The sequence below is a fragment of the Notolepis coatsorum genome (genome assembly GCF_963971535.1).
Source record: "Notolepis coatsorum genome assembly, chromosome: 10".
Classification (NCBI taxonomy): domain Eukaryota; kingdom Metazoa; phylum Chordata; class Actinopteri; order Aulopiformes; family Paralepididae; genus Notolepis; species Notolepis coatsorum.
This window is the reverse complement of record NC_140174.1, coordinates 94,556,222-94,571,287: the sequence shown is the minus strand read 5'-3', so window position 1 is coordinate 94,571,287 and position 15,066 is coordinate 94,556,222. Positions and strand designations below refer to the sequence as shown.

General features: G+C 43.6%; 1 protein-coding gene across 1 annotated transcript in view; it reads right to left on the bottom strand.

Moving 5' to 3' along the window:
- dock5 (dedicator of cytokinesis 5) overlaps nucleotides 1–7,191 on the bottom strand; it is a 162,683-nt gene extending 155,492 nt beyond the window's left edge. Inside the window, exon 1 of the mRNA XM_084323886.1 lies at nucleotides 7,058–7,191. Within this exon, the coding sequence (XP_084180012.1) occupies nucleotides 7,058–7,100 (43 nt within the window). The 5' untranslated portion in view covers nucleotides 7,101–7,191. The remainder of the gene's footprint in view (nucleotides 1–7,057) is intronic.
- Nucleotides 7,192–15,066: the final 7,875 nt, after the last annotated feature.

Genomic DNA, 15,066 nt, shown 5'->3' with positions numbered 1-15,066 from the left:
GAGCTTAACGTTAGCACTAGATTGCTGCGGGAGAACTGCTACCATTCTGAGAGCTTAACGTTAGCACTAGATTGCTGCGGGAGAACTGCTACCATTCTGAGAGCTTAACGTTAGCACTAGATTGCTGCGGGAGAACTGCTACCATTCTGAGAGCTTAACGTTAGCACTAGATTGCTGCGGGAGAACTGCTACCATTCTGAGAGCTTAACGTTAGCACTAGATTGCTGCGGGAGAACTGCTACCATTCTGAGAGCTTAACGTTAGCACTAGATTGCTGCGGGCTAAATGCTACCATTCTGAGAGCTTAACGTTAGCACTAGATTGCTGCGGGAGAGCTGCTACCATTCTGAGAGCTTAACGTTAGCACTAGATTGCTGCGGGAGAACTGCTACCATTCTGAGAGCTTAACGTTAGCACTAGGATGCTGCGGGCGAACTGGCCATCTCCGTGATTTGTTTACTTGGTAACACGGGTTGCCCCCCCCCCCCCCCCCCCCCCCCCCGCTGATGATGATAATGAAAGTCATACGTCATATACCGTATACCGGGGTATTAGGTAATCAAGGTATAACTGTATGAAAAAAGTCATACCGCCCAAGCCTAGTACCCATGTACATGTCAAAATACTTCCCAAAGGTCAGTGAATACCACGATCACAACACCAGAGGGAGCTCCACAAATCATGTTAAACCCAGATTCGGCTCAAACAAGGGACTAAACACATTTCGCAATTATGCCACATCAATGTGGAACGCCCTACCCAAAGCTGTAAAGGAATGTGAATCACTACCCACTTTCAAAACCACTCAAAGAACACCTACGGGAGACTGCAATTCAAAACTGGCCCCTGTAAATGTCCTAACCCAACCCCCTCCAATGTACAGTAAATTACCTAGTATGGTTGTCAATATTCCAATGTACAGTTTTGCTTGTACAGTTGTACAGTGCCCAAAAACTGTCCAAAACCGGCAAAATAAATTGGCATCCATGAGTGCCCCCCTGTGCCCCAGTTAGTCTAGACCAGGGGTCTCAAACTCGCGGCCCGCGGGATGATATTTTGCGCCCCCCCCCACTTGACATCAAAGTTTAGTGTTAGTGCGGCCCGCGCGCAACTTGTTGCCGAGTCGTTGCGCGAGTTAGAAGTTTTATTTATTTGATCACTTGTAGGCTATCATAGCGCAGGCTCATGACAGCAACGTGACTTGGTTGAAACGTGATTCCGGAGTGATATCAAGTAAAGTGGAAGGCAAATGCATCCTCGTGTAACAGAGGTACCGCAGTATATCCACAGTCACGATGGTACAAGTAGTTCGGTGGCTGTGGATGGTAAGCGGTACTGCAAGTAAACTCACTCCCCAGAGGCATCCAGACCCGGAAGCAAGAAGTGAATTCACTTCTTGGTATAGTGGTCTGTGAAGCCGCCCGCGACGCGGGAGATCGGGGTTCAACTCCCACTCAGGGCGATCCCTTAACAGGGGTCGAATCGACTAAACACAACGCAACAAGATCACACCGGCTACATGTGGTGCCGCTAGACCCGGATGCCCTGGGTGGAGTGAGTTTAGGGGGGTGAGTGTAACGGAGGTACCGCAGTATATCCACAGTCACGATGGTACAAGTAGTTCAGTGGCTGTGGATGGTAAGTGGTACTGCAAGTAAACTCACTCCCCAGAGGCATCGAGACCCGGAAGCAAGAAGTGAATTCACTTCTTGGTATAGTGGTCTGTGATGCCGCGGGAGATCGGGGTTCAACTCCCACTCAGGGCGATCCCTTAACAGGGGTCGAATCGACTAAACACAACGCAACAAGATCACACCGGCTACATGTGGTGCCGCTAGACCCGGATGCTCTGGGTGGAGTGAGTTTAGGGGGGTGAGTGTAACGGAGGTACCGCAGTATATCCACAGTCACGATGGTACAAGTAGTTCAGTGGCTGTGGATGGTAAGTGGTACTGCAAGTAAACTCACTCCCCAGAGGCATCGAGACCCGGAAGCAAGAAGTGAATTCACTTCTTGGTATAGTGGTCTGTGATGCCGCCCGCGACGCGGGAGATCGGGGTTCAACTCCCACTCAGGGCGATCCCTTAACAGGGGTTGAATCGACTAAACACAACGCAACAAGATCACACCGGCTACACTCGCTATCTCCTCTGCGAGCAGTGCTCTGCATGTCCGGCTGTACTGCCTCTGTCTGTCTGGCGTCTGTGTACGGGTCTGGTCCAATCACATTCAGTGTCCCGTCAGAGTTTCTCCCCCCCACCCACAGTCTGCGAATCAGAGGCAGAGTAGGGCGGGTCTTCACGGAATGCGTGTCGTCTCTTTCAGTCCGAGTCAGAGCAGAGAGTTGACAGCGCATCTACAGTAGCCTCGCTCGTTTTTGTTAAACGGAGTGCGTTGCGGTGGCGATTGAATGGAACTCGGTTGACTCAGATCATCTTTAGCCTCGTAGGCATATTTATTTCTCAGGCGGGGCGAAATGCGGTCGTGGTACCGCTATATATATATCAACAACAATCAATAACAAATAATAGACCGGAACAGGAATGCGAAGGAGACGTCAGTGACGTCACATACTGGACATACTACATCGCCCTCTGTAGAACACAAATGAGTAAGGGCGCACATAATAATAATACATTTAACAGTTTTATCTCCGTGAGATAAATGTAGCTAGTTTCGCCAGCAGGCAGGCAGCAGAAAAATATGGGATCTTCAAAGATGGCCAGTAAAAGAAAAGTCGACTGCAATTCAAAGGTGAATGGACTGAAAAATATGCATTCATCCTGAGTCCAGCACCAAACCAATGTGACATAGCTTGGGCTATGACCTCTGCCAGTGGGTCTTGGACTTCCTGACTGGCAGACCCCAGGTGGTGAGAGCAGGCAACTGCACCTCCTCATCCATCACCCTCAACATAGGGGCCCCCCAGGGCTGTGTTCTGAGTCCCCTCCTCTACTCCCTGTACACACACGACTGTGTGGCTCAGCGGAGTAGCAATACAATCGTCAAATTTGCTGACGACACAGTGGTGGTGGGCCTGATCTCTGCCAACGACGAGAGGGCCTACCTGGAAGAGGTCAAGGTCCTGGCGGGATGGTGCCAGGAAAACAGCCTCTCCCTGAACGTCAGCAAAACAAAGGAGATGATTGTGGACTTCAGGAGGTCGGGGGTCAAGGACTACAGCCCCCTCAGCATCGACGGGGCACCGGTTGAGAGAGTCAACAGCTTCAAGTACCTCGGAGCCCACATATCCGAGGACTTGACATGGACCACACACATTAACAGTGTGGTGAAGAAGGCACGACAACGCCTCTACTTCCTCAGGCGCCTAAGGAAGTTCCAAGTCAGCCAGAAGATCCTTAAGAACTTCTACTCATGTACAATAGAGAGCATCTTGACCGGCAACATCACCTCCTGGTTTGGGAATAGCACTGCAAAAGACCAAAGCAGACTACAAAGAGTGACACGTTCAGCCGAACGCACAATTGGAGGGGGGCTCCCCACCCTCCAGAACATTTACTACAAGCGTTGCAAGGGGAAGGCTAAGAGAATTATTAAGGACTCGAGCCACCCGAACAACTGCCTCTTTGAACTGCTGCCGTCAGGCAAGCGATACAGGAGTCTCAAGGCGAGCACAGAAAGACTCAGAAGTAGCTTCTATCCCCAGGCCATCAGGCTGCTAAACGAACAATGAATGAACACTACACAACAACAACCACCAAACACACATAGCACACACATCCACACGCACACACTCACTTTAAACAAACACACTGTAGCACCCACTCCACACACTTTATAGCACACACCCACTTTAAACAAACACACTGTAGCACCCACTCCCCACACTTTATATTTATGGATGAAGGATTGCACTACAACTCGTACACCTTACTGTAAATTGTACCTAAAATTGTACCTCATCCCATTTCTGCTTTGCACTAGATAGTACTGTTGGGTACAAATTAGTCACACGCCCACCGCCACAGGCTTGTAGATTTAATGTTTGGCCGTCATAAATTAAGGCCTGGGCGCCATCTGGCGGCCAACAAAATCCACTGCATGCGTCGGCTAGAGCTGCCGCGATCGCTGTTGCATCACGCTCACCGCAGAGTTAGGCTGAATACCGCGTCACCGCTGTTTTTTATCATAATAATAAAGTTGGCTTGCGGCTCTGCAGATATACCCTACTCGGTTCCAAGCGACCCTATTGGTCCAGCCTGGCTCTGCGGCTCTGCAGATACCCCCTACTCGACGCGCCACACTTTGTAGCCTCTGAACGAAAACAGAACGCCGCGCCGCCATCTTTAATGCCTCGCTAAGGATGCATTTCATTCAGGATTTGTTTGCGACAGAACCAAGTGCAATAAACAAAAAAGAATGGATTCACTGTGTATTCTGCCTTATTTATTGATGAAACAAAACCGACATCAACCCAATTTACCACCGAGCGGAGAGTTTAGTGTCACAACAAGATCGCTGATGTGTTAAGTTTGTTGTTGTTATTAGCCTAATACTACAGTCAGCCGATATAGAGAGGTAACGTTAAACCCGGGTTTGCTTGGTAGAATACACAATGAGAGGTAACGTTAGCGTTGGCAGAATAGACGCAACGAGAGTCTGGTTAATGTTGTTATTGATTGATTGATTGAAACTGTGTTAAACTCTGGCTTGCTGCAAGCCCTTGGACATCTATGCCCACGGAGCTTTCAGTGTACACAAGCGAGCGGCGGCGGCCCCGCCTGCATCCCCATTCCCCACACGGAGACAAACGGAGTAGTAGTACCTGGCTGCAGTGGAAAAGGAACGAAGTACCAGGTGCCTAAAGCGGGTCGAGTCGAGTAGGTACTATGCAGTGGAAAAGCGCCATTAGACTAGAGGCAGGCTATAAGAGTAGACTACTAAAAAAAAAAAAATGCATTCAAACCTTTTTTTTTTTTTTTGTGCGCACTGTGCGGTAATTAGAGTATTATATAGTAATAATAACACATGGCGATATACTAAAAAGCTATTTATAATTTTTGGCTGGTAAAACATCTGGATGGCTGGTAGTTTTTAAAATCTACCAGCCAAATGGCTGGTAAGTCAAAAAGTTAAGTTTGTTCCCTGGTACTGTACATTAGTACACTGCATAGTATTGTGTATTGCATATTATATGGTAACTCAGAACATTGTACATATGTCTATACCGAACACTGTGACCTCATTTTCTTCTTCTAAATTCATGCTATATTATGTTATTATGTTATTTGATACTATCTTGTCTAGCACAGTCTCTGGAGCGTAACAGTAAGAAGCATTTTGTATGAAAGTATTCTGTACTTCTGTATAACAACTATTAAAGAACTTGAACTTGAACTTGACTAATATGCCAAGAAACGGTAGCTCTTGTGAAGAGTGGCAATTTGAAACGCCACTACGAAACAAAACAGTTATTTTAATGCAACCTTCCCTCAAAATTCAGTGCTAAGAACCACACAAATAAATGGAATGAAATCATCATATCAAGCTGTAAGCAGAATTATTGTTAAATCTATGTCACAACGAGAAAAGGCAACCATGGGTGGTATGGGTGTTGGCTAAACACAAGAAGCCATTCTCTCTCTCTGATGCATACATAATAAAATAATGTATGACTGAAGTGATGGAGACCATGTTTGAAGGCAAACAAAAGCAAATCCCCCTCAGATCGCACAGCAACCAGAATAACTGAAATACTGGCTGGTGATTTGATTAAACAGCTTTGTGATAGAATAAAAAAAAAGATGCACAGTGCATTTCCATAGCTGCATGTGGATGAGTCCACTGACACCACTGAGAAGCCTATGTTCTGAAGAACCGTTCATGTTCTGAAGAACCGTTCATGTTCTGAAATGTTATTGCTAAATATTGAGAAGATTGGATCAGTTGTACTTTTTCTTTTTAATACTTGAAACACTTTTTTTGTGGAATATTTGATGCTGCCCAGCCTCACCCAGACTCTACCTCCAGCGGCCCCCAGGTAAATTGAGTTTGAGACCCCTGGTCTAGACCAAGTAGAGTGCTTGGTCTAGATACGCCCCTGTCTGCATCCCCTTAACAATTGTGTGTATTGAGCTGTACTGTATTGTACCCATTCTGCAATCTGTTAATAAAGTTTTCAATCAATCAATCAAGATGCCCCGTGCAGCAATCGGACTCTGGTTCACATATTCTAGTCAAGTGATGAGAAATAAGAGCAGGGAATAGTCTTCAGATGCTGATTATTTTTGCCCAGTAACTTATATCTGGTCAACAAGAAGCAAAACGTTTGTCAGAAACCTTCTCAAATGAAACTGATAACCCTGCATATTGCTTTCAGTGTGATTCATTCAGTAACCATGTCATCAACCCAACCTAAACTGAGTGAGTACTAACTCTGCACACACAGACAGTAGTCTGCATGTGAAACTGGGAAGCTTCCCCATTTGCAGTCGAACTGATTTACCTTTGGGCGTGGAGGCATACCTGATAGCCGCGAGGGCGCGCATACATACATACATACACGCACACCACACACACACACACACACACACACAGTTCCTTGAGCAGACAGGTAGTAGCCTAACTAATCCACTAGTAGCCAACTGTAATGAAACAACGTTTTCAACTGTTGTTGTTTAAACCGTTATGTTGTCGGGACGGCGCGGGGGAGAAAACAAACAAACAAACAAACAAAATAAAAGTTGAACCGCTGCGGTTCATAATCAACAACAAACTTTTAATAAACATCGCATTCGCGTCCCACACGAGACCCACTGATTTCGACCCACCAAACGTCCACATAATATCCCCTACTTATCATCGTCTCTCACATAAACATGTCCGATACATACAGTTATACCTATTTATCCACGAGAAAGTAGCGACAAACTTCGCCTCTTTATGAGCTTCCAGGATCCCTTTCAACGTTCTACAGGACTGTTATAGGTAAAGAAGTGAGAAGTTGCTTTGCAGTAGCTCCAGTATATTACGAACACAGACAGACCCATCAATGAAAGTGTATACAAACAAAACGAAGTGGTTTTTAGAAACTTACCAACTGCATATTTCTCTTTTTTAGTTGGAATCCAACGGGTCATTGCGGGGATATATGGGTAAATAAATAAATAAATAAAATAGCTGCTGAACTGGGGCGGGTGGCAGGCTAGACTTTTCTCCCGAGTTCTACAGTTCCGCCATCATGACTTCAGAACAGGGGGAGGGGAGAGAGGGCAAACAGGCAAACAGCCAGGCAGGGAGAGGGACTGCCTGCCTGACATTATTAATTTACGCCACATCATAATAATAATAATAATAATAATAATAATAATAATAATAATAATAATAATAATAATAATAATAATAATAATAATAATAATAATAATAATAATAATAATAATAATAATAATAATAATAATAATAATAATAATAATAATAATAATAATAATAATAATAATAATAATAATAATAATAATAATAATAATAATAATAATAATAATAATAATAATAATAATAATAATAATAATAATAATAATAATAATAATAATAATAATAACGTACTGTAATATGTGATTTCGATTCATGAATTATTGTTGGCCCGAGACAGTCACATTGTATATAATCTTGAAACCAATCTATATAACATCTTATATCTAAAAATCCCCAACCGAGGAGCAGTAGCCTGAAGTTTTGAGTTTTCAATTACATTTTAAACCATGAACATTAGGCTATAATTATTCATTTAAATTACACCACGTAATAGCCTACTGTAATATGTGATTTCGATTCATGAATTATTGTTGTCCCCGAGACACCTGCTATTATACGTGGTGTGAATGAATAATATTCACGATTTAAAATATATTTAATTGAAAACTCAAAAACTTTAGGCTCCTGCTCCTCGGTTGGGGCTTATAGATATGATAATGAGATGTTATATAGATTTGTTTCAAGATTATATAGGCCCACAGAACATGTGTTTGTCAGCTATATAGCTAAGCGATCTGTGTCGGATAATAAATCAGATGAAACTAGTCGCCCACGTCAAATGAGGGGCAGCACACCATGCTGTAACTGTAAGAATTGGTACAAACCGCCGCCGAATGATTGTGTTTAAATTGAGCTTTCAACAGAGAGCTGTAGATTGGCTTCATTTCATGTCGGTTCAATTGGGGGTTAATTGTCCAAGGTTATAATGTTGTACTTTGTGCTCTGGATGTCACTCTCTCAATACATCAAAAACGGTGCCCATCAGCTTCCTTCCGCGCCCAATGGAGAAATCCACAGCTGTTGGTCGAGACCTGGTATCCTACTTAGCCTTTTGTCTTCTCATCATACTCCTGCTGGTGCCACCGGTCGGCAAAATGATGCTGTCAGTAACGCTCAGCCATCCACTGCTTGTGTAGTCCCCTGACAGGGACAGCTGAATGAATGAATGCATGAATGAATGAAAACTTTATTTAACAGATTGCAGAATGAGTACAATACAGTACGGCTCAATACACACAATTGTTAAGGGTTTGCAGACCAGAGAAAGACGTTTGTCTTGTTTACATCAGGGTCCCCCATTTACATTTATGACATACACAACATACATGATATCATGACATTTATGGCATAGGGACATACATGACATACAGGTATATAGTACTGTTACATTTGTGACATATATGATATGCAAATATACAGTACTGTTACCCATAGAGATCCTGACAGAGAGTACATGTATGTATGTATATGATGGGGAGGAGACTGTACATTAGGAGGGGGTGGGTGGGTGGGAGAGAAATATACATACAGTGGGGAGGAGACTGTACATTAGGAGGGGGTGGGAGAGAAATATGCATACGGTGGGGAGAGAATATACATGGTGGGGAGGAGAGTAGGAGACTGTCTATTAGGAGGGGGTGGGGGGGGTTGGACATTTACGTGGCCAGTTTCGAATTGCAGCCTCCCGTAGGTGCTCTTTTAGAGTGCTTTTGAAAGTGGGTAGTGATTCACATTCCTTTACAGCTTTAGGCAGGGCGTTCCACATTGGTGTGGCATAATTGCGAAACGTGTTTAGTCCCTTGTTTGAGCCGAATCTGGGTTTTACATGATTTGTGGAGCTCCCTCTGGTGTTGTGATCGTGGTATTCACTGACCTTTGGGAAGTATTTTGACATGTACATGGGTACCTTGGTCGCGTAGTGTATCTTGTAGACCAGGCCCATTGCAAGTTGCTGTACTCTGTCGTCTACTCTAAGCCATCCTAGGTTGTCAAAGTGGGCAGGGGTGAGGTGGGTTCTAGGAGTCAGGTCAAGCAGTAGTCTGACTAGCTTGTTTTGAGATGTTTGTAATTTGTTTTTTAGTGCCTTTGAGGTGCTTTGGTACCATGAGGTGCAAGCATAGTCGTAGTACCCTTGAATGAGTGCTCCTGCTAGAGTCTTCAGGGTGTTCTTGTTTACCAGAGAGGAGATCCGGTACAAGAATCGCGTTCGTGGTTGACTTTTTTTTATTACATTGGATGCCATTTTGTCACAGGAAAGATTAGCCTCTAGGATGGAACCCAGGTAGGTAATTTCATCTTTCCTTGTGATAATATTGTCACCCACTGTAACTGAGAAGCCGTCGGTCTTGCTGAGTTTGTTATTTGAACCGAAGAGAATGGACTCTGTTTTGCCCATGTGTAATGATAGTTTGTTATCGGCGAGCCATATGCAGATTTTGCCTAGTTCCGAGCTGAGGGCTTTTTCAACCTGTAACTTGTTCTTGTCAGAGACCAGCAGGGCTGAGTCGTCCACAAACAGGAACAAGTTGCAGTCACAAGCTGACGACATGTCATTTGCATAAATTAGGAATAGTAGCGGTCCTAGTATGCTTCCTTGTGGAAGTACCCTTGAATGAGTGCTCCTGCCAGAGTCTTCAGGGTATTCTTGTTTACCAGAGAGGAGATCCAGTACAAGAATCTAGTTCGTTGGTTGACTTTTTTTTATTACCTTGGATGCCATTTTGTCACAGGAAAGATTTGCCTCTAGGATGGAACATCAGGTATGTAATTTCATCTTTCCTTGTGACAATATTGTCACCCACTGTAGCTTGGTCTTGCTATTTATTTTACTCTATCAGACAGTGTTCTATCCGTTTTGGCAACTGGGCTATGCAAGCACACTACATGTGGCTGGTGATCAGTCAATTTTTTTTTTTTAATAAATTGTGCAATGTAATTGTTTTGTAAAAGACAAGGCTGTTCCATGGACATGTGGTAACTGCAACAACAAAAAAACAGCACATCTGAAGTCACGGTGACCACCATCAAAATCAAAGTTGTCGGAAGATTTAAAAGCTGTGGGCTGCTTTTGTGCTTTATGATGTCACATTTTATTACAATCACCTGTCTTTCCTTCCATACTTACTTCCTTCCTTCCCTCTCTCCTTCCACCTGTTAACCGTCTGTAGTGTGGCACAATAAATTTCGCAGAGTAAATTTTACTCAAACTGAGTCCATTTGAGCCCAAGTGAGTAAACATTTACTCAGTTTGAGTAAAATGTATTCAGTTTGAGTAAAATTTACTCAGCGAAATGGTGTGGTTGTGAAAGGGTTAACCCTTTGTCGTGTGGCAGTGAAAGGGTTAATTGATTGATGTCTTCTTCTACTTCATCTTCTCTGTCATGAGCTGCTGCTGCATTCAAAGGATTATAATGTGCTGTTTGACGTTGCATCATTGCATCTCTCTCCTACCTTACAAGCATACTGAAAGAGACTTGCTCAATGTCAGACAGGCAGACACAAACACACAATAGGTATGATGTAAGGTATGATGTAAAGTATGATGTAAACTAAGTAAGTTAAGTAACCCTAATGGACTATATTATTACCAAAGCAAGAACAAATCAAATGTGTGATGATCTGGTCATTATTCTATATTGAGGATGAACATACACATACACCTATACCTATTGCTGGCCAGCAGCGTGGTCATTATTTTATATTGAGGATGAACATACACTTATTGCTGAGCCTTGTTAGGTTAGATGTTGGCTATTTTCCTGTATTTGATTTAATGGGGAAAAACTAACAAATTAATTGCAATGACCCACCCTAAAGGTGTCAATATTAATTTGTTGTAATGTCTACCATTAAAATACAAATGTTGACTGGACCCTGAGAAGCACTCTGTTAGACAAAAAGACAAATAACAAACCAACTCTGTAAAGATTCCCTCAACCGATGATAGTGTATTACAGGTACATAGAGATGCTGGCCTTTAAATTGTATGTCATTACTCTTTTCAAATCTATCCCACAATGCCAAGTGCCCAATTATTGCAAAAAATCAAGTATCTGTTACACTCGGCCGGGGACGGACGGGCCGAATGATGTCCACTGACTCGGACGCTGCCATGTTGGCAGTGGCACCCAGTCGTTCTGTGTTTGTCACGTTACTACCGACAACACACTGTGCAAGAGTTCTCTCAGCCGTGAATAAAGGAGACAATATTGCCATCATGTGACTGCTTTGTGCTATTACAAAACAGGGTTGTCACCTGATTACAACTCCTCATTACCCTCTAGTTATTCTAGTAGATTTGATCATGTCTCGGACATTGTCTTAAGCTCATATAGGAGGAACCTACAGTCGTCCAAAATAACATGTTAAAAGATGTGAGTAAACAGAAAGAAAGATGTGTCTTTAAGCTCAACAGCCATGACCCATTCCAATGTGGTTGCTTAATACAGGTTGTCGGTCTACAGCCCAACTATGTGAATGAATGAATGAATGAATGAAAACTTTATTTAACAGATTGCAGAATGGGTACAATACAGTACGGCTCAATACATACAATTGTTAAGGGGATGCAGACCTGAGAAAGACGTTTGTCTTGTTTCCATCAGGGTCCCCCATTTTCAATTCATATAGACATATATGACATACATGACATACAGATAGTCAGTACTGCTACATCTATACATTTATGACATACCAGATTTGCAAATACAGTACTGTTTGTGATACAGAAGGAGTCAAGAAAAGGGAGTATATACATTTGACGTAGAAACTGTACATTGGAGGTTGGGTGGGGGGGGTTGGGTACATTGGGATATTGACAACCATACTGGGTAATTTACATTGGAGGTGGTTGGGGGGGGGGGGGGGCGGGGGGCATACTGTATAAACAAGTAACACTGTACATTGAGGGGGGGGGGGGGAGGAGACACTGTACAAACAAACACAATTGTACATTGAACTATTGACAAAACCATACTAGGTAAATGACTGTACATTGGAGGGGGTTGGAATGATTGGGTTAGGATATTTACAGGGGCCAGTGTTGAATTGCAGTCTCCCGTAGGTGTCCCTTGAGAGAGGTTTTGAAAGTGGGTAGTGATCCACATTCCTTTACAGCTTTGGGTAGGGCGTTCCACATTGATGTGGCATAATTGCGAAACGTGTTTAGTCCCTTATTTGAGCCGAATCTGGGTTTGACATGATTTGTGGAGCTCCCTCTGGTGTTGTGATCGTGGTATTCACTGACCTTTGGGAAGTATTTTGACATGTACATGGGTACCTTGGTCGTGTAGTGTATCTTGTAGACCAGGCCCATTGCAAGTTGTTGTACTCTGTCGTCTACTCTAAGCCATCCTAGGTTGTCGAAGTGGGCAGGGGTGAGGTGGGTTCTAGGAGTAAGGTCAAGCAGTAGTCTGACCAGTTTGTTTTGAGATGTTTGTAATTTTGTTTTTAGCGCCTTTGAGGTGCTTTGGTACCATGAGGTGCAAGCATAGTCGTAGTACCCCTGAATGAGTGCTCCTGCCAGAGTCTTCAGGGTGTTCTTGTTTACCAGAGAGGAGATCCGGTACAAGAATCGAGTTCGTTGGTTGACTTTTTTTATTACATTGGATGCCATTTTGTCACAGGAGAGATTAGCCTCTAGGATGGACCCCAGGTAGGTAATTTCATCTTTCCTTGTGACAATATTGTCACCCACTGTAACTGAGAAGCCGTCGGTCTTGCTGAGTTTGTTATTTGAACCGAAGAGAATGGACTCTGTTTTGCCCATGTGTAATGATAGTTTGTTATCAGCGAGCCATATGCAGATTCTGCCTAGTTCCGAGCTGAGGGTTTTTTCAACCTGTAACTTGTTCTTGTCAGAGACCAGCAGGGCTGAGTCGTCCGCAAACAGGAACAAGTTGCAGTCACAAGCTGACGACATGTCATTTGCATAAATTAGGAACAGTAGCGGTCCTAGTATGCTTCCTTGTGGAACACCACAGCTCACTGTGAGGGGGGGGGATAGGGTACCGTTTACCTCCACCATCTGTTCCCTCCCCTCAAGGTAGGATTGCATCCAGCTCACTGATAGACTATCAAAACCAATTGCTTTTAGCTTGTCAATCAGAATGGAGTGATTGACCGTGTCAAAGGCCTTTTGTAGGTCCAGCATGACCATGCCGCAGTATTTGCCTGCGTCCACCTCTTGTTTGATGTGGTCATTCAAATAGAGAAGGCATGTGTCAGTGGAGTGGGATGTTCTGAAGCCAGATTGGAATTCGTAGATTAGATTTTTTTCCGCTAGGTACTTTTCGACCTGTTCGTAGACTATTTTTTCCATGACTTTCGAGATGGAGGTGAGAATAGAAACAGGGCGGTAGTTGCCTGGGTCTAATTTGCTGCCCTTTTTGTGCAGAGGGGTCACCCTCGCAATTTTGAAGTCCTTGGGGACGTGTCCCTGTTTTATGGAGAGGTTTATTATGTGTGTGATGATTGGTGTGATGGCGGCTGCTGAGTCTCTGAGGAATTTGGAGGGGATGTTGTCATGGCCAGTGGCCTTGTTAGGTTGGAGGGCGCTCAGTTTATTGAGTACCTCATCTGTTGTTACCGTTTCCAGCTTGAAGTCGTCCTTGCGGACCCCTAGGTTTTTGTAGAAAGCTACTATGTGTTCTACCCCATAAAGCCCTGAGTGGGAGGGTAGTTTGTTTACCAGTGTTGTGGCTATGTTTGTGAAGAAAATGTTTAAGTAATTGGCTACATCCAGCTTGTCTGTGATGAGCGTGTTGTCAGTTTTTATGTTTATGTTTGAGAATCTGGTTTTAAGTTTTTTACTGCATCCTAGTTGATTATTGAGTAATTTCCAAAGTTCACGTGGTTTGTTTTTGTTTTCCTCAGTTTTGTCATTGATGAAATTCTTTTTTGCAGTTTTGATCATGGAGTTTACGTCGTTTCTTAGTCTGTTTCTTTCTAGTTTGAGTTCAGTCACGTGGGCTTGGAGTTCACTGCTCGTGCTTTTAGTAAGCTTTGACTGACTTTTACGAAACTCAGAGCATTTTTTGTCTCTGGTTTTCATAGCGGCCAGTATTTCGGAGTGCATCCACGGCTCAGCGCGATTTTTTACCCTGGTGGTTCTTAGGGGGGCCATGTCGTTTAGTATTGCTGAGAATTTGGTTTTGAAACCAAGCCATGTTTCGTCAACCAGTGTACCATTGAGTTCATCTGACCAGTCCAGACTCTCCAGTTCAAGGTTGAAGGCCTCGCTAGAGTAGGTTTTGAGGTCTCTAGATGTGACTGTTTTGTGGCAGCCAGCCTTTTGTTTTAGTTTTTTTCGGGTACAGAATATCATATAATGATCACTTAACCCACATGCTATAACCCCTTTATTTGAGATCTTGGACTTGTCGGAGGTCAGAATGAGGTCAATGGTAGTCTGAGTTGATTCACATACACGTGTGGGTTGGGTGATTAGCTGGCTGAGGCCATGCAGATCACAAAACCTACTGAAGGCCTTGAAGACGGGTGCATCTTTTCGTTGCATATCCGTGTTCCAGTCTCCAATAAGAATTTTGTCTACATCCTCAACTCCAGCTAAACACCCATCCATTGTATCATAAAAGCCACTATGATCTGGCGGCCTGTAGACTGTGCCAACCAGTAGGGATTTCGCCCTTTCGAATAGGATTTCCACCCATACAGTTTCAATTGATTTATGATTCAGGTCATTTCTGTTGATGAATTTGGTGTCCTTGTGTATGTACATACAGACACCACCTCCATGTTTGTTCCTATCATTCCTGATTATTGAGTAGTTCTCAATCT